Source organism: Chanodichthys erythropterus, chromosome 20, assembly GCF_024489055.1.
Source record: "Chanodichthys erythropterus isolate Z2021 chromosome 20, ASM2448905v1, whole genome shotgun sequence".
Lineage (NCBI taxonomy): Eukaryota > Metazoa > Chordata > Actinopteri > Cypriniformes > Xenocyprididae > Chanodichthys > Chanodichthys erythropterus.
The window spans coordinates 37,607,347-37,632,613 of NC_090240.1; the positions used below are offsets into that span (position 1 = coordinate 37,607,347).

Here is a 25,267-nt window from a genome sequence, read left to right on the forward strand (position 1 = left end):
CGAGAATGAACCTCATTGGCTCTTGCTGAAGCTCAAACGTGTTGCGTAACACGAGAATGAACCTCATTGGTTCTTGCTGAAGCTCAAACGCGCTGCGTAAGACGAGAATGAACCTCATTGGTTCTTGCTGAAGCTCAAACGCGCTGCATAACACGAGAATGAACCTGATTGGTTCTTGCTGAAGCTCAAACGTGCTGCGTAACACGAGAATGAACCTGATTGGTTCTTGCTGAAGCTCAAACGTGTTGCGTAACACGAGAATGAACCTCATTGGCTCTTGTTGAAGCTCAAACGTGTTGCGTAACACGAGAATGAACCTCATTGGTTCTTGAAGCTCAAACTTGCTGCGTAACACGAGAATGAACCTCATTGGTTCTTGCTGAAGCTCAAACGCGCTGCGTAACACGAGAATGAACCTCATTGGTTCTTGCTGAAGCTCAAACTTGCTGCGTAACACGAGAATGAACCTGATTGGTTCTTGCTGAAGCTCAAACGTGTTGCGTAACACGAGAATGAACCTCATTGGCTCTTGTTGAAGCTCAAACGTGTTGCGTAACACGAGAATGAACCTCATTGGCTCTTGCTGAAGCTCAAACGTGTTGCGTAACACGAGAATGAACCTCATTGGTTCTTGCGAAAGCTCAAAGGTGATGCGTAACACGAGAATAAACCTCATTGGTTCTTGCGAAAGCTCAAAAGTGATGCGTAACACGAGAATGAACCTCATTGGTTCTTGCTGAAGCTCAAACGTGTTGCGTAACACGAGAATGAACCTCATTGGTTCTTGCGAAAGCTCAAATGTGATGCGTAACACGAGAATAAACCTCATTGGTTCTTGCGAAAGCTCAAAGGTGATGCGTAACACGAGAATGAACCTCATTGGTTCTTGCTGAAGCTCAAACGTAAACGTACTGCGTAACACGAGAATGAACCTCATTGGTTCTTGCTGAAGCTCAAACGTGTTGCGTAACACGAGAATGAACCTCATTGGCTCTTGCTGAAGCTCAAACGTGTTGCGTAACACGAGAATGAACCTCATTGGCTCTTGCTGAAGCTCAAACGTGTTGCGTAACACGAGAATGAACCTCATTGGTTCTTGCTGAAGCTCAAACGCGCTGCGTAACACGAGAATGAACCTCATTGGTTCTTGCTGAAGCTCAAACGCGCTGCATAACACGAGAATGAACCTCATTGGTTCTTGCTGAAGCTCAAACGTGCTGCGTAACACGAGAATGAACCTCATTGGTTCTTGAAGCTCAAACTTGCTGCGTAACACGAGAATGAACCTCATTGGTTCTTGCTGAAGCTCAAACTTGCTGCGTAACACGAGAATGAACCTGATTGGTTCTTGCTGAAGCTCAAACGTGTTGCGTAACACGAGAATGAACCTCATTGGCTCTTGTTGAAGCTCAAACGTGTTGCGTAACACGAGAATGAACCTCATTGGCTCTTGCTGAAGCTCAAACGTGTTGCGTAACACGAGAATGAACCTCATTGGTTCTTGCTGAAGCTCAAACGTGTTGCGTAACACAAGAATGAACCTCATTGGCTCTTGCTGAAGCTCAAACGTGTTGCGTAACACGAGAATGAACCTCATTGGTTCTTGCTGAAGCTCAAACGTGTTGCGTAACACGAGAATGAACCTCATTGGTTCTTGCTGAAGCTCAAACGCGCTGCGTAACACGAGAATGAACCTCATTGGTTCTTGCTGAAGCTCAAACGCGCTGCGTAACACGAGAATGAACCTCATTGGTTCTTGCTGAAGCTCAAACGTGTTGCGTAACACGAGAATGAACCTCATTGGCTCTTGCTGAAGCTCAAACGTGTTGCGTAACACGAGAATGAACCTCATTGGCTCTTGCTGAAGCTCAAACGTGCTGCGTAACACGAGAATGAACCTCATTGGCTCTTGCTGAAGCTCAAACGCGCTGCGTAACACGAGAATGAACCTCATTGGTTCTTGCTGAAGTTCAAACGCACTGCGTAACAAGAATGAACCTCATTGGTTCTTGTTGAAGCTCAAACGTGTTGCGTAACACGAGAATGAACTCTGCAATGTGTCTTCTACGTAAACTGCATAGGATAACGATGAAGAAGAATTTGTTGAATGAAGTTATTTTTGTTTTGTTTTTGCGTACAAAATGTATTCTTGTCATTTCATAACATTAAGGTTGAACCACTGCAGTCACAATAGTCACAGACTATTTTAATGACGTCTTTACTATTTTTCTGGACATCGAATGTGGTAATTTCATTGCTTTCTATTGGAGATTAAAAAAACTCTTGGATTTCATCAAAAATATCTTAATTTGTGTTCTGAAGATGAATGAAGGCCTTATGGGTGTGGAACGACATGAGGATGAGTAATTAATGAGCAATTTAATTTTTTTTTGGTGAACTAACCCTTTAAACTGGCTGGACTGGCTTTTGATAATAAGTTAGCACTTAAATCAGAGGAAGTTAAATACACTGAAGGTTTAATTACTCCAAACTGTCATGACCCTTTTCCTGATTTGTATCTGTTGACTGACTTTGAAGAGTGTGAAGGTGTTTTTTTACAAGCCAACATTTTGATGTTAATGGGTTCTAAATGCAGTGTCTGTAAAAGTTTTGTACAAGAGCTGTGTCAAAACTCTCAATAGGAAGTCTGATACGCCTTGGCGTTCTGTCCTCCATTTAGGGGAGAATGTTAAACCAGAATGGAGAGCATTATACAAGTCACCTTTGCCAAAGAAAGTGGGAGACTTACAATGGAGAATTCTTCATGGCGCTAACGCAGTGAATGCACTTGTTTCGATTATAAACCCATGGTATCAGCGATGCATGTCCTTTTTGCTTCCAGAAAGAGTATTCCATTGTTTCAGCTTTTAAAGAATTTATTTGATCATTTTGACAAGTTTTTTTTTCTTTGGAAATGTTTATTTGTGGTTTTAAACACACACAGAGACATCGATTTTGTTGCCAATTGCTGAAGTTCCTATTAGGTCAAGCGGATAAGGCAATTTATGACTCGAAAAATAAGAATTGAAGGAAATTCAAGTATCGATTTATAAAATGTGTTTCTTAACCTAGTAAAATCCAGAATTTTAAATGGCGGTTGGTAAAGACCTGCCCCGTTTAGTTACTGTTGCTACATCCGTCCTAGCATCATGAAATTACAAACCCGATTCCAAAAAAGTTGGGACACTGTACAAATTGTGAATAAAAACAGAATGCAATGATGTGGAAGTTTCAAATTTCAATATTTTATTCAGAATGCAACATAGATGACATATCAAATGTTTAAACTGAGAAAATGTATAATTTTAAGGGAAAAATACATTGATTTTAAATTTCATGGCATCAACACATCTCAAAAAATTTGGGACAAGGCCATGTTTACCACTGTGTGGCATCCCCTCTTCTTTCTAACAGTCTGCAAACGTCTGGGGACTGAGGAGACAAGTTGCTCAAGTTTAGGAATAGGAATGTTGTCCCATTCTTGTCTAATACAGGCTTCTAGTTGCTCAACTGTCTTAGGTCTTCTTTGTCGCATCTTCCTCTTTATGATGTTGTAATTGATGCAGTATGAGGTCTGGTATTGTCATGGAAAATTCAAGGTCTTCCCTGAAGGAGACGATGTCTGGATGGGAGCATATGTTGTTCTAGAACTTGGATATACCTTTCAGCATTGATGGTGCCTTTCCAGATGTGTAAGCTGCCAATGCCACACGCACTCATGCAACCCCATACCATCAGAGATGCAGGCTTCTGAACTGAGCGCTGATAACAACTTGGGTTGTCCTTGTCCTCTTTAGTCCGGATGACATGGTGTCCCAGTTTTCCAAAAAGAACTTCAAATTTTGATTAGTCTGACCACAGAACAGTTTTCCACTTTGCCACAGTCCATTTTAAATGAGCATTGGCCCAGAGAAAACGCCTGCGCTTCTGGATCATGTTTAGATATGGCTTCTTTTTTGACCTATAGAGTTTTAGCCGGCAGCGGTGAATGGCACGGTGGATTGTGTTCACCGACGTATTCCTGGGTCCATGTTGTGATTTCCATTACAGCAGCATTCCTGTATGTGATGCAGTGCCGTCTAAGGGCCCGAAGATCACGGGATCCAGTATGGTTTTCCGGGCTTGACCCTTACGCACAGAGATTGTTCCAGATTCTCTGAATCTTTGGATGATATTATGCACTGTAGATGATGATAACTTCAAACTCTTTGCAATGTTTCTCTGAGAAACTCCTTTCTGATATTGCTCCACTATTTTTCACCGCAGCATTGGGGGAATTGGTGATCCTCTGCCCATCTTGACTTCTGAGAGACACTGCCACTCTGAGAGGCTCTTTTTATACCCAATCATGTTGCCAATTGACCTAATAAGTTGCAAATTGGTCCTCCAGCTGTTCCTTATATGTACATTTAACTTTTCCGGCCTCTTATTGCTACCTGTCCCAATTTTTTTGGATTGTGTAGCTCTCATGAAATCCAAAATGAGCCAATATTTGGCATGACATTTCAAAATGTCTCATTTGATATGTTATCTTTATTCTATTGTGAATAAAATATAAGTTTATGAGATTTTTAAATTATTGCATTCCTTTTTTATTCACAATTTGTACAGTGTCACAACTTTTTTAACATCGGGTTTGTACATAGCGGAGCTACAATATCAATGCGTCAACAGACAAGACAGAGCAGGTTACTTTTGATAAGAAACAAAGTCTCAAATTGCTAAAGAAGATCGCTGTGGCGCCACAGTTCAAGCTGCTCGTGAACCGATGATCTCTTTCTACTAGTACATTTATAGCATCATAACATGAATGAACATCAGAAGGTATGCTGTTTCAACCGTGAAAAGACGTCAGTACACACTATTTTTCAGGTTCAATTAGACCGGTGTTACTAACTCCCCTGACTGCTTCGTTCAAGAAAATGGCGGATTCGGCGTAATGATTGGTTAGATCGCCTGTCAATCAAAATCCTGGTAGTATTACAAGGCTATGGGGGATCTTATGTCTTTTGAATTGATTTTTTTTTGTTACTCTGTGTGAAATATTAATGAGAGTTTACATTGGTATATATATTTATAATACATAAAAATACGCAGAGGCACGTTTAGAAACACTGATTGATAAATATTACTGTCAGATCCTTCACACTGTCAGATCCTTCACACTGCCAGGATACTGACATGAACTAATGAGAGAGAAACTCACTGAGCTTTTGTCTAAGAAACTACAGCTGTGATTTACAAAAGACCACAGAGAGAGAAACAAAAGCCATGAAACAGAGCATATAATTACTATAGTGTGTGTGTGTAGGGATATTTAATGATCACATGAGATCAGTCACATGACACGGTCAGAGCTGCAGGTTTAGCTGCTGAATTCTCCAGTTAATATATTACATAAGTAAAAACATGCTAAAACTCTCTGTACAAGTTCATAAATGTATTTAAATATCATGAATACAGAGGGTTGAATTGCACAGCATTCATGTCGTTTCACATACAGTTGAGAAATTCCCCAGAAGCAATAAAGTTGAGCTACTAGTTTCCACTCAGGACAAAGCAGATTCATATTTCATATTTGAGTAAAGAGGAAACAACATTCAGCCTAGATAAATAAACTTCCTTCAGTACATTAGATAACAGTGAGTAGGCATATGACTATTTTAAGCATACAATACACACACACACACACACACATTATATTATGATATAATATAATGTGTGTGTGTGTATATATATATATATATATATATATATATATATATATATATATATATATATATATATATATAATACGTATGCCGGTTTATGAGCTCATATTAATTAAACTGTCTCCATGGAATATAGTTTTGTCATACCACAGCACCATTAAAGAGAACTTGAAGGTGATTACAAATGGTGAAAACTTATTTAATGAAATAAAAATAAAAAGAAGTGGCGCATAACCTAAAATAAACATTTTTTAACAACCTATAATTTTGTTGTTGGAGATCTTACGTCAACTGTTCGTCTGCTCTGATTATAAACTGTAATGTTTGCTGGTTCGCGCGTACCTGCGCTCCGTCTCGCGCCGCCGGGCTCGCGCAAACGCTCCTCGTCCTCCTCAGCTCGTGCCTCCGCCATACCGAGAGAAAGACGGTTTATTTACTGTCTAAAACACCCAGACAACAGATCTGAACGGCATTCCTCCTCGGAAAGGCTTAGGAAAGTCGCTCCAACTGTGAAACTCTAAATCCAGCGGATGGGAAGTTTCTCCGTTCAGTTGCTCCCCGAGTTTGATGCTGTCATATGAATTAGTTTCTGTTTTTCTATCTAAACGACTGGAAAAACTCGGACTGGAGTATCAGTATCTATTGTCGGGACGCACGAACGTCAACAGGAAGTTCTTCTGTCCATGTGAAAGAAAAGAGGGAGGCGCCAGAGCCGAACAATCACTCCAACACATCCACATATGATGATGCAAATTCATGGATTTGGGAGGTGCACAAGTAAATAAAAGCACGTTTGTGGCGGAAATGTGATTTATTATAGTTAAACCTTTCTTTAAAATTCATAATAACAAATACGAGTCACATCTACTCACTTTTCACATGTTAGAATAATAGCAAACTGAACACAAATGGAGACCTGTGAATGATGATGTAGTGATGAAAACACGTGACACAAATGAAAACTTTTTTTTTTCTTTTTTTTTTCTTTTCAATGCCACAAGAACAAGAGGTATTACATATTCACATTATCATATTAACATTAGCTGCCAGGGAAAAAAGGAGAGAGAGAGAAAAAAGAAATGCATACATTTTTTTAAATAAATGTAAGTGCTTTCAGAGAATTACATGTTTTCGTTGCTTTTTTGTTTTTGGTTTGTTCCAAAAGATTTACATATAATTTAAAGTCATTTAAAAAATGTGAAAAATTTGGTTTACATTGAGTCCACTTGTTCTTATGTGTATGGTATTTTCCTAATAAAATAAACAAATGTATAATATGTAGATCTAACATTTCAAGTTTTCATTCTCTGTATAAAAAAAGTACATCAAATACACACATTTTTATCATACAATCAAGTTTTCTGTTAATATAGAATTCTAAATCTTTCCAAAATAATCTTGTATAAATACAATAAAAATAAATGCAAAATAGTTTCCTTTTCTTGTCCACAAAATTCACAGGTATAGGAAATATTGAGCTTAAATCTTTCCAAAACATGCTAAGCAGGATAAATTCTATGAAGTAGTTTATAAGACACTTCCCTAATTTTGTTATTGATACAGAACTTAACAAATGAAAACTTACTGCCTTCCAGTTTGGTTATTTAGAATAAGAATGTTTTGGGTTGTTAAATTTTTTTTATGTATTTTTTTACTCAATGACTTATTCATTTAGTCATTTACCGCCACCTACTGGCAGTTTTAGTTTATATATATATATATATATATATATATATATATATATATATATATATATATATATATATATATATATAAATTGATATTTTAGGAATAGTTTGCACAAAAATTTAAATTCTGTTTATTTATATTTACTCAGGTCGTTTAAAACCTGCGTGACTTTCTTTTGCAGAACATAAAAGAAGATATCTTGAACAATGTTGGTGACCAAACTGTTTTGGTTTGTAAATATATTTTAATACCAATTCATATGCAGCTTCTGAAAAAACATCATGGCCGTTGTATCCTAAAAGTTTATGTGTAACAAATTCTATGTTGAATCGAATAAAATGTTTATTTCTAAAACTACATTTTGTAATGTCTATTTAATGCTTTTCTCATTTAACACAATAACGACTTTAAATTATCTTTTGGAGTTAAATTCCCAGCCAAATTTGATTAATTTGTGATTAGATTCATTTATTGTGACATCATGTAATCAATTCAATTAAAATATTTAATCATTGACAGCCCTTATATACTCATAGTGATCCCATTGGTTCAACGGACCTTTAATGGGTAGTATTTAGCGCCTGATTATAATTCCTGCAAAATCACATTATGATATTGTTTAAAATGCGTTATAATGACCATTAATGTATTTTAAATTACATGGTTCATATATTAGTTGTGAAATCAAGCATTTCTCGTTCTGTTTTTTTAGTTAGCCTGCTAGCTTAGCTTATATTATATTAGGTATGCTTTTTACATGTTTCAAATTAATGATGTTTGTGTGTACTTAGAATGACAATTACTTTATTAAAATTATAATAGTTATATTATATACTATCCACATTGCATTATGGTGTAAAATTAATATTAAATTAGTTTTACATTTTTAGGCATGGTTGTGTTTCCGGTTTGTTTTATTATGCAATACATAGGTATTCATTTCAAATTTCAAGCATCGGAATGCAAATTAAGATATTTTTGATGAAATCCAATGGCTCAGTGAGGCTGCATAGCCAGCAATGAAATTTCCTCTCTCAAGATCCAGTAATGTACTAAAAACATATTTAAATCAGTTCATGTGAGTTAAGTGGTTCAATATTAATATTATAAAGCCACAAGAATATTTTTGGTGCGCCAAAAAAACAAAATAACACGTGTCAGACTGCCAAACAGCTGAAATCACGTGACTTTGGCACTCCGAACTACTGATTCGATACGCTGATTCATAACACTTCCGAAGCTTCCTGAAGCAGTGTTTTGAAATCGTCCATCACTATATAAGATTTCAACAAAAATATCTCAATTTGCATTCCGAAGATGAACAAAGGTCTTACGGGTGTGGAACGGCATGAGGGTTAGTAATAAATGACAGAATTTTAATTTTTGGGTGAACTAACCCTTTAATGTAATATACATCATACAATAAAGGGTATGCACGTGACGTTACCGTCGAACGTTATGACTGCGGTTACGCCCACTGAGTGGCACAAAGACTGAGCGGCAGCATTGGTTTTCAGCATGAATGCCGCGAAAAACACACAAAACACATCCAAAACGGGAAAGAGTTTTGCGATTGACTGTACAAATAGCTTTGATAGAAAATCTGAGGTATATTTTTACAGACTGCCGAAAGCTACAGAAAAATCGCTTCACAGAAACAGCAGAGAAACATGTTTTGCAGTTATCATTTTGTCAAAATGTTGAATTTTGGGGTAAAATCATACCTTATATATTGTATTGTTATATATTATGTTGACAATTCATCAATTAAATATTTACCATCTTATATTCTGCATAATTGGGTGTTTTTAAATAAACACTGACAAAAACTATACAAGTTTTAGGGCTGGACGAAATATATAACATTGATATAAATGATAACTCGGATTTAGACCTACCTATATTGTATATAGAATATTCACAGGCCGATTTGCTTTATGTATTTCCCCGGCGTCGAAATCAGGCACATATTTAAATGTCAGGAAACACGATTCCTGTCTGCATGCCAGTATCCATGGATTAGGTTTCTTTGACATGTCATAAGAAACACTTTCGAGCGCAACCTTCAGTGTAATCATTAGTTTTACTCGCGTTTTCAGTTTCCTCTATTAAATCCAGTCATGCAGCAGCTTCTTTTGCCACTCAGTCCAGCTGAGGGAGCGCGTTCCGGCGGGAAAGTGACGTCACATGAAAGAGGTTATGATCACGATAATAACTTTTGATCGGGCATTAAAGGAGACCCGATTCCCTAGGGGGACTCGATTTCTCATTACAAAAACGTTTTGAAGAACTGGGCCCAGAATACTAACGTTTGCTGGGTTAAATATGAGTGTCTACATTCCTTTAGTTTCCGTTTGGTTATTGTGATGATGGGCACTCGTTTTTTTAAATACTCTCATCCTCATGTTTGCTGGAAGATCAGACATGCGCAAAGCCTCCACGTGTTGTCGCTGTTGTTCGCGTTTCTGTCTCGGGAATCATTTTACGCAAGGAATTTGTGCTTGTTCAAGTAATGTGAACGTCAATAACGAACGAATTGTTTCCTATAAATGTTAGACTTTTATGAGATATATTGCTTTATTGAGTCATAGAGAATGATTTGCGCTAGTTTGGACGTTCAAACGAACTCGTGTCTCATTAAATCTGTTTTAACCAAGGATAAACGGATTTTATCCTACATTATGCACGACAAAATCTGTTTATCCTCGAATAAAACAACATTCATGTCGTTTATAAATCACGAGCACACAACAACTGACAGCTGTCATTAGAGGCTTTAACGGGACAGGCTTTACAGGCGCGCGCGCGGGCGGGAGCGCGCACAGCCTGTAATCACTCTAATCTCTGTGAGTGTTTTTGCTCTGTTGAGTTGCTTTGTGTTCTGCTCTGACAGTGTTTCTCAACACATGAAGGCCGGTATCTTATTTAAAACTGCCTTTACATTATTATACAGGTTTTTGTAAGACAGAAACGTCATGAATTATGGATCACTCAGAAGATAACGAGAATTGCCGGTCAGTTTCATAGCAGAACAGCAGAAGAAATCCTGCGTCACTTGAGGATCCCTGGTGAGTTTCAGCTAAGCTTTCTCTCAAATAATATATGATTAAAGAGGATTTAAAATCTGTAAGATTGACTTTATTACATTGTGCGAGTCTCTGAACTCTATAGGCCTAAGTGATTAAAGGATAACAGAGAATGTTAAAAAGTTCACATTATATTATGAAATTTTGAATTTCTGAATGTTCCCTGAGCGTTCGGTTTTAAATGTTCTAAAAACGTTTTGTCTTGGTTATTCGAACGTTCTATTTTGCAAACATTATGTTAATGTAACATTTGAATGTTTTTTTTGAACGTTCTGATAAAATTAGTAGCGTTTAAAAAAAAAATCAGACGAGCGTCCAACTAAAATGGCTTGAAGGATTAGTTCACTTCAGAATGAAAATTTCCTGATAATTTAGGCTACTCACCCCCATGTCATCCAAGATGTTTATGTCTTTCTTTCTTCAGTGGAAAAGAAATGAAGGTTTTTGAGGAAAACATTCCAGGATTTTTCTCCATATAGTGGACTTCACTGGGGTTCAACGGGTTGAAGGTCCAAATGTCAGTTTCAGTGCAGCTGAAGGGTCAGACAGGGCCTTATCTAGAGAAATTTCTAAAAAAATACAAATGATATACTTTTTAACCACAAATGCTCATCTTGCACTGATCATCATGCAAGTGATGTGCCACGCATTACGTAATCATGTTGGAAAGGTCATGGAAGTACCGCAGTAGGGCGTTTGACTTAGTCTTTGAACATTTTCTTTGTAGACACTTGATAGGTACTTCCGCCTACGTCACGTGTGACCTTTCCAACATGATTACGTAATGCGTGGCACATCACTTGCATGATGATCAGTGCAAGATGAGCATTTGTGGTTAAAAAGTATATCATTTTTATTTATTTTTTAGAAAATGGGTGATGGTTTCTCTAGATAAGACTCTTATTCCTCGTCTGGGATCATGTAGAGCTCTTTGAAGCTGCACTGAAACTGACATTTGGACCTTCAACCCGTTGAACCCCAGTGAAGTCCACTATATGGAGAAAAATCCTGGAATGTTTTCATGAAAAACCTTCATCACAACCACAATTACAAGCCAAGCATTTGACAAAAATACGTTTGAAATACTAAAGCACTAGATGTGCAACATGAACACAGTTAGCGGATCATGTGATTCTCTACACCTGAGAAGAACTGACCAGTGATTTCACTAAATCAGATAAAAAAGTCTAAATGACGTAAAATCAGCTTTGCAGACTCTCAGATTATCTGTAAACTGGGACAGAAATAGAGAGTAATCTTCCTAGCTATGTATTTTCAGCTTCTCGCAATATTAGAAAGGGTTTTTTCGTACAGTACCATAATATATTGTTAGTGTCTGTCTCTCTCAACATTTTTCTGACCTTATAACTTGCTTCAATTGTAAAACACTTTTTGGCTGTTCATCAGGTAGATGATTATAGATCAATGATTATAGACCACAGGAATCATCATTCATAGCATTAGTTATGTCACTCTCTTTTGTACTCTCAGTGGTTTTTACAAATATATGTTTATATATGATTTTTGTATATATTTTTAGCATGCGCTGGGGAACATGTTTAGCATGCACTCGCTCCACCGTCAGTCATCAATCCTCTTTACCGCAGGAAATGAAATCACAGCGCACTCTCTCCAGCTGATTATTGGGACTCGTAACGGATTCAGATTAGTTCGCTCGCAGATGGTCTCGTGGATTTGTCTGTATCTTTTTTCTTGCTGTGTCTGATGAGCCGAACTCATCTGTAATTACCAACACAAACTATCAGACCAGCATTATGGTAAACTTGGTTAAAGGTCAGGTGTGTAAGAGCTGCTCCAGTACTTAATGTAGGCCTTCTTGCAAAAATAACTCGATTTTTGCATTTTACTTGTTTTTGAGGGTTGCTATTTGGTTGTTTACTGGCTCAAATCTCTAGATATAGTCCCGTTCCCTCTTTCAATATTCATCTTTTCAATAGTCTATCTGTCTGTCTGTCATTCTATCTGTCTGTCTGTCTATCCGTCTGTCTGTCTATCTTTCTGTCTGTCTATCTTTCTGTCTATCCATCTGTCTGTCTGTCTTTCTGTCTGTCTATCCTTCTGTCTGTCTGTCTGTCTATCCATCTATCTGTCCGTCTATCTTTCTTTCCATCTGTCTATCCGTCTATCTGTCTATCCGTCTGTCTGTCTGTATATCCACCTGTCTATCTGTCTGTCTATCTATCTGTTTGTTTGTCTGTCTATCCGTCTGTCTGTCTGTCTATCCGTCTGACTGTCTATCCGTCTGTCTGTCTATCCGTCTGACTGTCTGTCTATCCGTCTGTCTGTCTATCCACCTATCTATCTGTCTGTCTGTCTATCTGTCTGTCTATCCGTCTGTCTGTCTGTATATCCACCTATCTATCTGTCTATCTATCTGTCTGTCTATCCGTCTGACTGTCTATCCGTCTGTCTGTCTGTCTATCCGTCTGACTGTCTATCCGTCTGTCTGTCTGTCTATCCGTCTGTCTGTCTGTCTATCATCTGTCTGTCTGTCTGTCTTTCTTTTCATCTGTCTATCCGTCTGTCTGTCTATCCGTCTGACTGTCTATCCGTCTGTCTGTCTGTCTGTCTATCCGTCTGACTGTCTGTCTATCCGTCTGTCTGTCTGTCTATCCACCTATCTATCTGTCTGTCTATCTGTCTGTCTATCCGTCTGTCTGTCTGTATATCCACCTATCTATCTGTCTATCTATCTGTCTGTCTATCCGTCTGACTGTCTATCCGTCTGTCTGTCTGTCTATCATCTGTCTGTCTGTCTGTCTGTCTTTCTTTTCATCTGTCTATCCGTCTGTCTGTCTGTCTATCCGTCTGACTGTCTATCCGTCTGTCTGTCTGTCTATCCGTCTGTCTGTCTATCCGTCTGACTGTCTATCCGTCTGACTGTCTATCCGTCTGTCTGTCTGTCTGTCTATCATCTGTCTGTCTGTCTGTCTTTCTTTTCATCTGTCTATCCGTCTGTCTGTCTGTCTATCCGTCTGTCTGTCTATCTTTCTGTCTGTCTATCTTTCTGTCTATCCGTCTGACTGTCTATCTGTCTGTCTGTCTATCCATCTGTCTGTCTATCTTTCTTTCTGTCTATCTTTCTGTCTATCCGTCTGACTGTCTTTCTTTCTGTCTATCTATCTATCTATCTATCTATCTATCTATCTGTCTGTCTATCTTTCTGTCCGTCTATCTTTCTTTCCATCTGTCTATCCGTCTGTCTTTCTTTCTGTCTATCTGTCTGTATATCCATCTGTCTGTCTATCCGTCTGTCTGTCTGTCTATCTATCCGTCTGACTGTCTATCCGTCTGTCTGTCTGTCTATCCATCTGTCTGTCTATCCGTCTGACTGTCTACCCGTCTGTCTGTCTATCCGTCTGTCTGTCTATCTTTCTGTCTATCCGTCTGTCTGTCTTTCTTTCTGTCTATCTATCTATCTATCTGTCTATCCGTCTGTCTGTCTGTCTATCTGTCTGTCTATCTGTCTATCTTTCTGTCCGTCTATCTTTCTTTCCATCTGTCTATCCGTCTGTCTTTCTTTCTGTCTATCTGTCTGTATATCCATCTGTCTGTCTATCCGTCTGTCTGTCTGTCTATCTGTCTGTCTATCTATCCGTCTGACTGTCTATCCGTCTGTTTATCCATCTGTCTGTCTATCCGTCTGACTGTCTACCCGTCTGTCTGTCTGTCTATCCGTCTGTCTGTCTATCTTTCTGTCTATCCGTCTGTCTGTCTTTCTTTCTGTCTATCTATCTATCTGTCTATCCGTCTGTCTGTCTGTCTATCTGTCTGTCTATCTTTCTGTCCGTCTATCTTTCTTTCCATCTGTCTATCCGTCTGTCTTTCTTTCTGTCTATCTGTCTGTATATCCATCTGTCTGTCTATCCGTCTGTCTGTCTGTCTATCTGTCTGTCTATCTATCCGTCTGACTGTCTATCCGTCTGTCTATCTGTCTGTCTATCTATCCGTCTGACTGTCTATCCGTCTGTCTGTCTGTCTATCCATCTGTCTGTCTATCCGTCTGACTGTCTACCCGTCTGTCTGTCTGTCTATCCGTCTGTCTGTCTATCTTTCTGTCTGTCCGTCTGTCTGTCTATCTTTCTGTCTATCTATCCGTCTGTCTGTCTATCTTTCTGTCTGTCTATCTTTCTGTCTATCCGTCTGTCTGTCTATCCGTCTGACTGTCTGTCTATCTTTCTTTCCATCTGTCTGTCTGTCTATCTATTTATCCGTCTATCTATCTATCTATCCCTCTATGTCTGTCTGTCTATCTGCCTATCCGTCTGTCTTTCTTTCTATCTATCCGTCTGTTATTCTATCTGGTAATAATTGCGATGTCAAAACATTTTTAAAAAATGAAACATGCATGGATGAATTGTTCACAATAAGACTGATATTTCCATTTCGTGCAGACTTACACACTAGAAACTATTTGAACATTAAATCTCTCTTTCTCTCTCTCAGTGCTCGTCCAGCTGCCATGGCTGCGCTGAGGTAAGAATTCCTCAGAATGCTGTGGAATGTTGGGAATGTCGGAGAAGAGGCCTCCACCCTGTATAGCGCACTGCTGTAGGGTGGAACCAGAGCTCTCTTCCTGCTCGACTGAATCAAGACAGAACAAGAGAGCTTCTCATACACATATCAGACTTTTAACTGTGATAGTTTATTTCATGTCAGCTGTCTAAAGCAGGTCACTCATACCTCTGCAGGTCGTCTATGCTGGAGTGCCATGAAGAGAGAATGAGGCCCATCAGAGTTGCATGATGGTCTAGCTCCTCCCACTCTCCTTCAGGATGTTGGCCTCAGTGGTCTCCAGTAATAACGGAGGGCGAGCGCTTACCCTGAAGGGTGTTGACCCGGAAACATGTATGATAGTCTTCAAAAACCACTGGACACAGGTATAAACATCTGTCATTTATTTTACATAAAATATGAGAATATGCGGCACATAATTGTTTAAAAGAAACTTTGAGCCGCTGTTTACCCAACCCATCAGGTTTTGAGGATCTTGGAGAAGCACGACCCGGGCCGTGGCGGTGGCGTCGGCCTGCGGTTCGGTCCGATCCCGGGCGACGAGGCGAGCGCCGTGCAGAACTACGTGGAGCACATGCTCTTCCTGCTGATGGAGGAAGAGAGCGGTCAGGGCGGGGCCATGGGGACCATCCTGGAGTTCGTGGTGGTGGAGAACGTGATGGAAAAGCTGTTTCTGTGGAGCCTGCGGCGGGAGTTCACCGACGACATGAAGCTGGAGCAGCTGCGCATGTACAAGATGCTGGTGGCTCAAGCCAAACAACCGCTGCTACACCACAAACCCATCCTCAAACCTCTGATGATGCTGCTGTCCGCCTGCTCCAGCTCCTCCACTGTGGGGCCCTCCTCCTCCTGCACCATGGGGCCCACTGCTCCTGGCAAAAGCAGCAGCTCCGCAGCAGGGCCCACCTGCACCGTGGGGCCCGCTCACGCTGCTAGCGGCAGCTCTGCGGTGGAGGCGGAGCTGGTGTCTCTTCTGCATCAGCTGTGCCGTGTGCTGGTGAAGGACGCCTCCGTGCTGGAGCTCTTCTTCCACAGCAGTCAGGATCAGGGCGCCGCCAACTTTCTGCTCTTCTCTCTCCTCATTCCATTCATCCACCGCGACGGGACGGTCGGCACGCAGGCCAGAGACGCCCTCACCCTCATCATGAGCCTCTCGTCTCAGAACAGCCTGGTGGCCAAACACATCGTGGAGAACACGTACTTCTGCCCGGTGAGGGACATTAGCTACATTTGTACCTTTTTAGGGGCAAATATGAACCGGTTAAAACTGCTGTGGGATGTTATGTGTGTGTGTGTATGAATTAATCTCTGCTGGAGTTTAATCCCAATCACAGGATTGCATGTGTAGGTTTTTGTTGATGGATTATGGGTAGTGTGTTTTTGACCCACATAAAGACATCACGTGCCCATGTGTTGCTGACCACACACTGTGTGTAGGTGTTGGCTACGGGTCTCAGCGGTCTGTATTCGGGTCTGCCGGCTAAACTGGAGGTTTACAGTGACGGCTGGTTCTGTCTGGAGAAACACGACTGGCTGCAGGTTCCTGCGCTGTTTCAGTTCCTCAACTCACTGCACTTCTGCTGCACCGTGTGCAAGGTAACACACACACATGATGACTACACACTGACCGCACCGGTCATTCAAGTCATGTTTATTTATTTAGTGCTTTTTAGTACATTGTTACACCAGTAGGTGGCATATGAGAGAGTCATCATTAAATGTTCATAATACACTTAAAGCGGACCTATAATGTCTCTTTCATAAGATGTAATATAAATCTCTGGTGTCTCCAGAATGTGTCTGTGAAGTTTCAGCTCAAAATCCCCCACAGATCATTTATTATAGCTTGTCAAATTTGCTCCTATTTGGGTGTGAGCAAAAACACACCATTTTTGTGTGTGTCCCTTTAAATGCAAATGAGCTGCTGCTCCAGAAGAGGGCGGAGCTTTAACAGCTCAACAACAACAAAGCTGGAGAATCTCACGCAGCCAAAATGAGGAAAGTGTTCAGCCTTACATTGTTCAAACCGGAGTCGACACTGATGGAGAGACTCAGGAAGAAGTTACAACTTTTAGACGTTTCTGAATGGTTAGTGGATAAATTGATGTAGTTGCTGTGGAGTTGATTCAACTCATCCACTAGCATGTGTCGTCATGTTCATCTTTTGTGTTGAATTGACCCTCGTTTGTGAAGCAGTCCGGCGTAAAATGACGGCATGACAACAACACTCGACTACAACAACTCTTCCTCTTCTCTAAAGCAGCCCAACATGGCCCCGCCCCCTTTGTTGAGTGTTCTCGGGGGCGGGGTTTATGTAAATTTTAGGGTTTGTGATGTCACTAACCCAGGAAGAAGCTCATTGTAGTCCCTACCAGCCGTTTGTTGTAGTCCTTAAACAGAGAATTCTTTCATTTCTTTGAATTTTATGTTTTTCTACGTTGTATTTTTATTATTTTTTAAAATATTTTTTATGAATAATATTTTTAATTGTATGATTTTATGCTAGATACAACTATGCATTATGACTTTTCAAAATGCTGTATTGTCCGGACTTTTATTTATTGATTGATTTATTAAATGTTTATTTAAATTTTATGGTTATATTTGTAAAAGCCATATTTATAAAATAATTTTTATCATTTTTTTATGCATTTTTATTTTTAATTTATTATTAAAATAATTTTAAAAAATATTTTAAATTTTTTATTTTGAATAAAATACAAATACAATTTTGTATTCTTTTTTTTTATTAATCATATTTTTAATTACTTATTTGATTCTGATAGTAATATGCATATATTGCAAATTATGCCAAATATGCATAATTTTTTTTTTAATAATTAAAATTATGTTAAAAAAAATATATAAATATATATATTGAGGACATTTTTTTTTTAAATGTTGTCCTTCTCCAGCTAGATTGGCCCAAATATACTTGCAATTATTCATAAAAGTAGAGTAAAATTGGCTCATTTACATGTGGTCATTTAAATACTTCATTCAAAATGACACCACATGACCCAAAAGCTCCTAATTTATTGGTCAGCGAGGGTTTTTTGGTGAGTCTAAAACATTGCCGTTAAAGTGTGTGTGTGTGTGTGTGTGTGTGTAGGTGGCTCACCTGTCCATCAGAGATCAGCTCCTGGGCTACATCTATAATGGTTTTCTACTTCCTGTCATGGCTCCTGCACTACACAAGGTGAGCGAGTGTGTGTTTGTATTCGGACACCTGTGATTGGTCAATCCCATCTCTCTGTGTGAACACAGCTGTTTGTTTATTGGACAGCTGACTCTGGAGGAAGTGATGACGACAACGGCTTATTTGGAGCTCTTCCTGCGGAGCATCTCTGACTCCGCCCTCCTACAGACCTTCCTCATTTTCATCCTCAGGCATCGCCATGACAACGTTAACATCCTGGACACGCTGGTCAGCAGGATCAACACTCCGTTTCAGGTGTGTGTGTGTGTGTGTGTGTGTGAGTGTGTGTGAGAGTGTGTGTGTCACTGATTAAAGCTCATTGTGTGTGTGTGTTTCAGCTGGGTACCGTCTCTCTGGCTCTGTTCCGCACTCTGATTGGTCTGTATTGTGAAGATGTCATGTTGCAGTTAATTCTCAGGTATTTGCATCTTCTTCCTGTAGAGATTAATTATATATATATATATATAGATAGATAGATAGATAGATAGATAGATAGATAGAAAGATACTAATAAAACTGTAGTGTTATAATGACCTTTTGCATGAAATGATTTCAAAATGATTATTAAATTCAGTCATTTTTTAATTAATAATATTTTAAATATATGATTGGATTCTTATAAAACTGTCTGATAACTTCTCAAAATTCTGATATTTGACTTTTTTGATGAAATTATTCCAAATTGTTTATTCAGTTTCTTAAAACTAAATTTAGATTTTTAAATTATTATTTTATGTATTTAATTAAAATTATTAACCAGTATCTGTTTAATAAAAAATAAAAGTAAATATATATATATATATATATATATATATATATATATATATATATATATATATATATATATATAAAATTTAAAATCTTAATTTTGTTTTTAGAATGAAGGCATTTATCAATCAAAAAATATTAATAAACAAAAATATGCTTAATAAAAAAATTAATTGATAAATGCTTTTTATTCTAAAAACAAAAACACATTTTTATATTTAAATTTTTTTAGTTGTCATTCTTTTAATGATAAATGCTTTTATTCTATAATCCAAATATATATATTTACATTTTTAATTACTTATATTTTTAATTGCATAATTTTTTATAGGTTGATCGTTTTTATAGCTTGGCTTCTTAAATAGTGTAACTGCACTGTGAGTTGGGGGGCGGGGCTATCTGTTTGTCTGCCCAATAGCAGCTTGTGTTCAGTCTGATGATGTCGTGCTGTCCCGCAGGTATCTGATCCCCTGCTCTCATCTGACGTGCGCTGAGAGACACAGACTGAGAGAGAGAGACTGTTACTCCATCACTGCGTCTGCGCTGCTCTCTCTCACGCCCTCCTTCTTCATTCCCAAACCCTGCTCCTCTCCGACGCAGCCGCCCAAACCCGACTACATCCTCTGGTCAAAGGTCACCGAGGGCCTGCTGAGGGGGAACATGGGTAATGAAGTTCATGATCTCATGCGCATGATTTGTAGCCCGATATTTATAAAACAGCATTTGTTTGCAACAGAAATCGTTTGATCAATTTAATGCGTCCGTGTGTCTTCAGGGATGGAGGATCTGTTCTCAGGTGGCGATAGTGTGGGATTTTCCCGAATAACTGCTTCAGAGCCCTTGATGGATAAGAACTACCTTCATTACCTGTATGACGCGCGCAGAGCAATCTCTACCGGCGTCCAGGCGTGCGGCGTGTGGTCGGCTCCGTACGACGGCCTCAATCCGTCCCCGGACGAATATGAGGACGACGACGAGTGTCTTCCTCCCTCCGCTCAAACGCCGACGCTCCATCCGCCTTCGGACAGCAGCTCCGCCGGCGACCGTGAGCGGGTCGAGCTGGAGTGGGACGACACTTACGACGCCGCGCCGGACGGAGAGGCGATCCCAGAACATCCGACCCCAGACGAGCCACCGAAACACATCCAAGAAATGCGTAAAAGTGCCATCATGCTGATTAAAGGATCTTACATCGAGGAGTCCGACTTTCAGGACGATGTTTTGGTTTATAATCTGATCGCGCAAAAAGATGCGCGAGACGACCGGCGGACGTCGGCCAAGAACGGCCTGAACAAACAAACTTACATTCAGACGCACGCTAATCACATGACCAGCGACCATAATCCAGTCAATAACGCGCCGCTCGTAAACGGACACGCTTTTGAAGAAACGAAACTGGAGCTCGAAGCTGATGCTGCGAATCTGGACCACAATCGCAACGAGAGTAAAACACCCGCGGCGGACGACTTCGTCTCGCAGTGTCTGGAGCTCATCCGCGCTTTGGGCGGAGAGGAAGACGCCGTCATGGAGGATGAAGAGCAGCTGCTGGATCTCCTGCATGAGGAGGACGTGGACTTCAGCTCTTTCTGTGACGGTCATGAAGATGATGCCGATGAAGAGCTGAACAGAAACCACAGCGGGAAACACGGGATCTCCTTTACAGGTCAGTCGCGATGCTTTATGCGGGTTTGCAAGTGTTAAAGGGATAGTTCACCCCAAAATGAAAATAATCCCGTGATTTACTCATCCTAAAGCCATCCTAGGTGTATATGACTTTCTTCTTTCAGACGAACACAATCAGAGATATATTAAAATATATCCTGGTTCTTCCAAGCTTTATAATGGGAGTGAATGGGGGTCGAGATTTTGAAGCCCAAAAAAGTGCATCCATCCATTTTAAAAGTAATCCATACGACTCCAGGGGGTTAATAAAGGCCTTCTGAAGAGAAGCGATGGGTTTTTGTAAGAAAAATATCCATATTTACAACTTTATAAACTATAATCACTAGCTTTTTGAGCATATACATGAAAATCCAAACATTTTTATTTTATACAAAATATATGTATTTTATAAAATAATTTGGATGCTAAAATTGCTATAAAATCAAAGCCATTTGTCTTACCAAGTTGTGTTTGAAATTTGAAGTTGATAACACAAAAATTGTGGTTCTTATGAGATTATGTTTAGGCGCTGTACCAAACATATCCACCGGGTGACACCCGCACTTTTTTGATGCGTTCTCTTGTTGCAAATTAATACATTTTTGTCATAATATAATTTCTATCACAAATCAGTCACCAAATATGAAACCTTCAGTCTCAGACCTTTTCAACGAATAAAATTCGAAAAAGATTTGATTACAGAATTTTGTAAAATGTGAAATTTGACTCCGTCCACTAGGGGGAGGAGCCTGCTAAAAGGTTTAAGGTTTTCAACCAAAATGTTTCTGAAAATAACATTCCATGAATAACGTTTTATGCTAATGTTTTGAGAACACTATTAAATACCAGATAACTTTGAATGAACATTCTATTAATGTTACTGGAAGAACATTTGTTCATAACTTTTAGAGAACATTCTGAGAACATAGCTGGTGATAAGTTGATGCAAATGTTCAGAGACAAATATGAGCAACGCACAATTTTACATAGAATGTAACTAATGCAATTAGTTACTTTCTAACAAAAGTAACACATTACTTTCCAAAGAATATATCTAAGTAACACAATTAGTTACTATTTTAGAAAGTAATGCAAAAGTAAAGTAACTACTTTTTTTAGAAAGTAACAATGTAACAATTAATTACATTTCTTTTGCATTTCTTTCTAAAAATAGTAACGCATTACTTTACATAGAAATTAACTAAGTAACACAATTAGTTACTTTTTTAGAAAGTAACGCAAAAGTAACAAAACTACTTTTTTAGAAAGTAATGAAGTAACAATTACGTTACTTTTGAGTTACTTTCTAAAAAAAGTAACGCATTACTTTACATAGAAATTAACTAAGTAACACAATTAGTTACTTTAGAAAGTAACTCAAAAGTAACGTAACTGCTTTTTTAGAAAGTAATGAAGTAACAATTACGTTTCTTTTGCATTACTTTCTAAAAATAGTAACACATTACTTTACATAGAAATTAACTAAGTAACACAATTAGTTACTTTTTTAGAAAGTAACTCAAAAGTAACGTAACTACTTTTTTAGAAAGTAATGAAGTAACAATTAATTACGTTTCTTTTGCATTACTTTCTAAAAATAGTAACGCATTACTTTACATAGAAATTAACTAAGTAACACAATTAGTAACTTTTTTTAGAAAGTAATGCAAAAGTAACGTAACACATTTCTAAAGTAATGCAATTAGTTACTTATTTTAGGAAGTAACGCAATATTGTAATGCATTACTTTTAATAGTAAGTTTCCCCAAAACTGAACACGAGGAGGATTCGAGGTTGGGTTTGGATCAAACAATTAAAGTGAGTGATTGAAAAGAGTCTAAAGCAGCTCTGGTTATTTAGGGCCGTTCATCAGCGTCCTGCTGTCTCGTCTGGAGAACATGCTGGAGAACTCCATTGAAGTCAACCTGCTGGTTACAGGGATTTTAGCCCAGCTGGCCACATACCCACAACCGCTGCTGCGAGGGTTCCTGCTGAACACCAGACCCGTGTTTCAGGCCGGTGTGCGCTCACTCTACCAGGTACATGAAAGAGCACCTATTATGCATTTTTACATGTTCAACTTTTAGTGTGTAATGTTTGTTTTTTGAGCATTAAAAAGGTCTGCAAAATTATAAAGCACAAAGTCATTGTAAAGAAATGTTGCCTTTGCAACTAGGTCTATTGCACTTACATTTTAAGACTTAATGCACGGATATATTTTGACTTTTTTTTGTCCTTTGTCAAACATCAAAGTTTCAGATTCAGTCCCTCATTTTAATACAGTTGTCCAACAGTGTGTACTTAGCAGCATGCAAAATAAAACTTTATTCAAATTATGAATGTTATAGACAGAAAGCTAGTAAAGAGCGCAAACCTTTATAATCAGCTGACATCCAGTATTGGCCATTGGTACACACCAGGGTCAGAAATTAACGGGGCCTTTGGGCAAAAATGCCACCAAAATTAATAAAAATGCTTCAAAAAACCAATATATGGTGCAAAAAAGGCTCTGTGTAAGTTCTTGTTTTCTAAGGAATATCACACAAGCAAATGTGCTGTTTTCCCGAATATCAGCACGTTTGCATACCATTCAATAAACAGTGACTTACACTTTAGATACAATATTATCAATATTTTCTGTTTTTCTTCTCTTTTGCCACTGAAAATCATTCCAAACAGTAGAGCCATTGCTCGTCAACACAGTTTCAGTTTCATTACTGAATGAATCCGTGTTTTTGAACGAATTGCTCTAATGAACGACTCAATGACTCACTCAGTCACTTCTGCTTTGTCCTTGAATGAATCAGCCATTTTGAACGAATTGTTGACTGATTCAATTACTAACTCATTAAAACAGTGATTTGCCGCCACCTACTGGCGGTTTTAATATCATTTTGTTTCAGCTGAGGGACTGAGGGATGAAGATTGAATGCTGTTTTGTTTTTGGTCGTGATTGTAACAATAGTTCTGGTTAAAGAGATACGTTTATAAATAGACTATTAAGAGCGAAACATGAGATTACATTGTAAATATAACGGATCAAGTAATTGCAGTCACATTGCATACAATGTCTTTTTTTCCTCTGGAGGAAAGGGGGGTTGATTCTGACTGACTTAAAAGCCTCTGATTGGCCATTGTGTTCACAAAAACACGTTGTAAATAGAAACCTTTGACAGAACACTTATTCGGGAGCATTTGAAAGCAGTGAAATAATACACAGTGCACAAAAGTTAATTTTGACCAGTAGATCATGTGATGCTGTACAGCTGAACGTCAGTGTTTGTCACAGGCGCTGCAGTCGGTGGGCTGTCAGATCGAACAGCACGCGGCGTCCAGTCCGGATTTTCCCGAGCTGGTCCGTGAAGCCGCCCAGTACCTGCTGCTCAAAGACCAGGCCTTAAAAGAGCAAGGTGTGTGTCGTCCCGTCCGGATCTTCCTGTTTGTTCCTCTTTCTGTTATCATACTAAAACCGCCTCTCTTCCTCCTCCTGCCAGAGAGCGACGTCCACCAGCAGGACAGCAGCGCCAGCTGGTTTCTGAACGGCCACGTCTCGGGTCGTCCACGCAAACCTCTTCCTCCGTGTCCCAAAATCCCGCCGCACCTGCGCAACAGAGTGTTCGCTACATTTCTGTTCGGCGAGTTTCTGAAGGAGCTGGCGGCCATCGCACAAGAGCACTCCATATTACCGGAGCGGACGGCGGAGGAGTGAAACACCTCAGACTGTGAGTTTCCCACAATCAAGTGCAAACGCCTCTCTCGCTCTTTCCCACCGGTCGGTTTTGACCGCGAACAGCCAATGTGTCACTTTTTATTTTAATGACTACTTAAACTTAACGAATGAAATCCAATTTTTTTGTTTGTTTGTTTGTTCATATTGCATATCTAGTCTCCAGCCAACAAAAATATGTTCTAAGAATGTTTTGCAAACATTCCCATTAAGTTATAAAAATGTTATTATTTAACGTTCTCAGAACGTTCCGTTTTTTTATTTTTTATTTTAAAGGTGCCCTAGAATTAAATATTGAATTTATCTTGGCATAGTTGAATAGAGTTCAGTACATGGAAAACACATACAGTGAGTCTCAAACTCCATTGTTTCCTCCTTCTTATGTAAATCTCATTTGTTTAAAAGACCTCCGAAGAACAGGCGAATCTCAACATAACACCGACTGTTACGTAACAGTCGGGATCATTAATATGTACGACCCCAATATGTGCATATGCCAGCCCATGTTCAAGGCATTAGACAAGGGCAGCCAGTATTAACATCTGGATCTGTGCACAGCTGAATCATCAGACTAGGTAAGCAAGCAAGAACAATAGCGAAAAATGGCAGATGGAGCAATAATAACTGACATGATCCATGATATCATGATATTTTTAGTGATATTTGTGAATTGTCTTTCTAAATGTTTCGTTAGCATGTTGCTAATGTACTGTTAAATGTGGTTAAAGTTACCATTGTTTCTTACTGTATTCACGGAGACAAGAGCCGTCGCTATTTTCATTTTTAAACACTTGCAGTCTGTATAATTCATAAACACAACTTCATTCTTTATAAATCTCTCCAACAGTGTGTAATGTCAGCTTTAGCCACGAAGCACTATCAAACTCAT

The 25,267-nt window shown here is 39.0% G+C and overlaps 2 protein-coding genes across 2 annotated transcripts in view; one reads left to right on the plus strand and one right to left on the minus strand.

Moving 5' to 3' along the window:
* wu:fy63c09 (uncharacterized protein LOC797544 homolog) overlaps positions 1-6,383 on the minus strand; it is a 19,439-nt gene extending 13,056 nt beyond the window's left edge. The window contains exon 1 of the mRNA XM_067370944.1: positions 6,054-6,383. Within this exon, the coding sequence (XP_067227045.1) occupies positions 6,054-6,123 (70 nt within the window). The 5' untranslated portion in view covers positions 6,124-6,383. The remainder of the gene's footprint in view (positions 1-6,053) is intronic.
* A 3,960-nt stretch (positions 6,384-10,343) lies between these two features.
* LOC137009287 (FHF complex subunit HOOK-interacting protein 1A) lies at positions 10,344-24,869 on the plus strand. The gene is made up of 13 exons (XM_067371359.1): positions 10,344-10,468; positions 14,954-14,983; positions 15,199-15,387; positions 15,486-16,232; positions 16,460-16,618; positions 18,135-18,221; positions 18,309-18,476; positions 18,560-18,639; positions 19,448-19,653; positions 19,765-20,652; positions 22,512-22,690; positions 23,941-24,061; positions 24,146-24,869. The coding sequence occupies exons 3-13, from the start codon at positions 15,283-15,285 to the stop codon at positions 24,358-24,360; spliced, it is 2,955 nt and encodes a 984-aa protein (XP_067227460.1). The 5' UTR covers positions 10,344-10,468; positions 14,954-14,983; positions 15,199-15,282; the 3' UTR covers positions 24,361-24,869.
* The last annotated feature ends 398 nt before the right edge of the window (positions 24,870-25,267 follow it).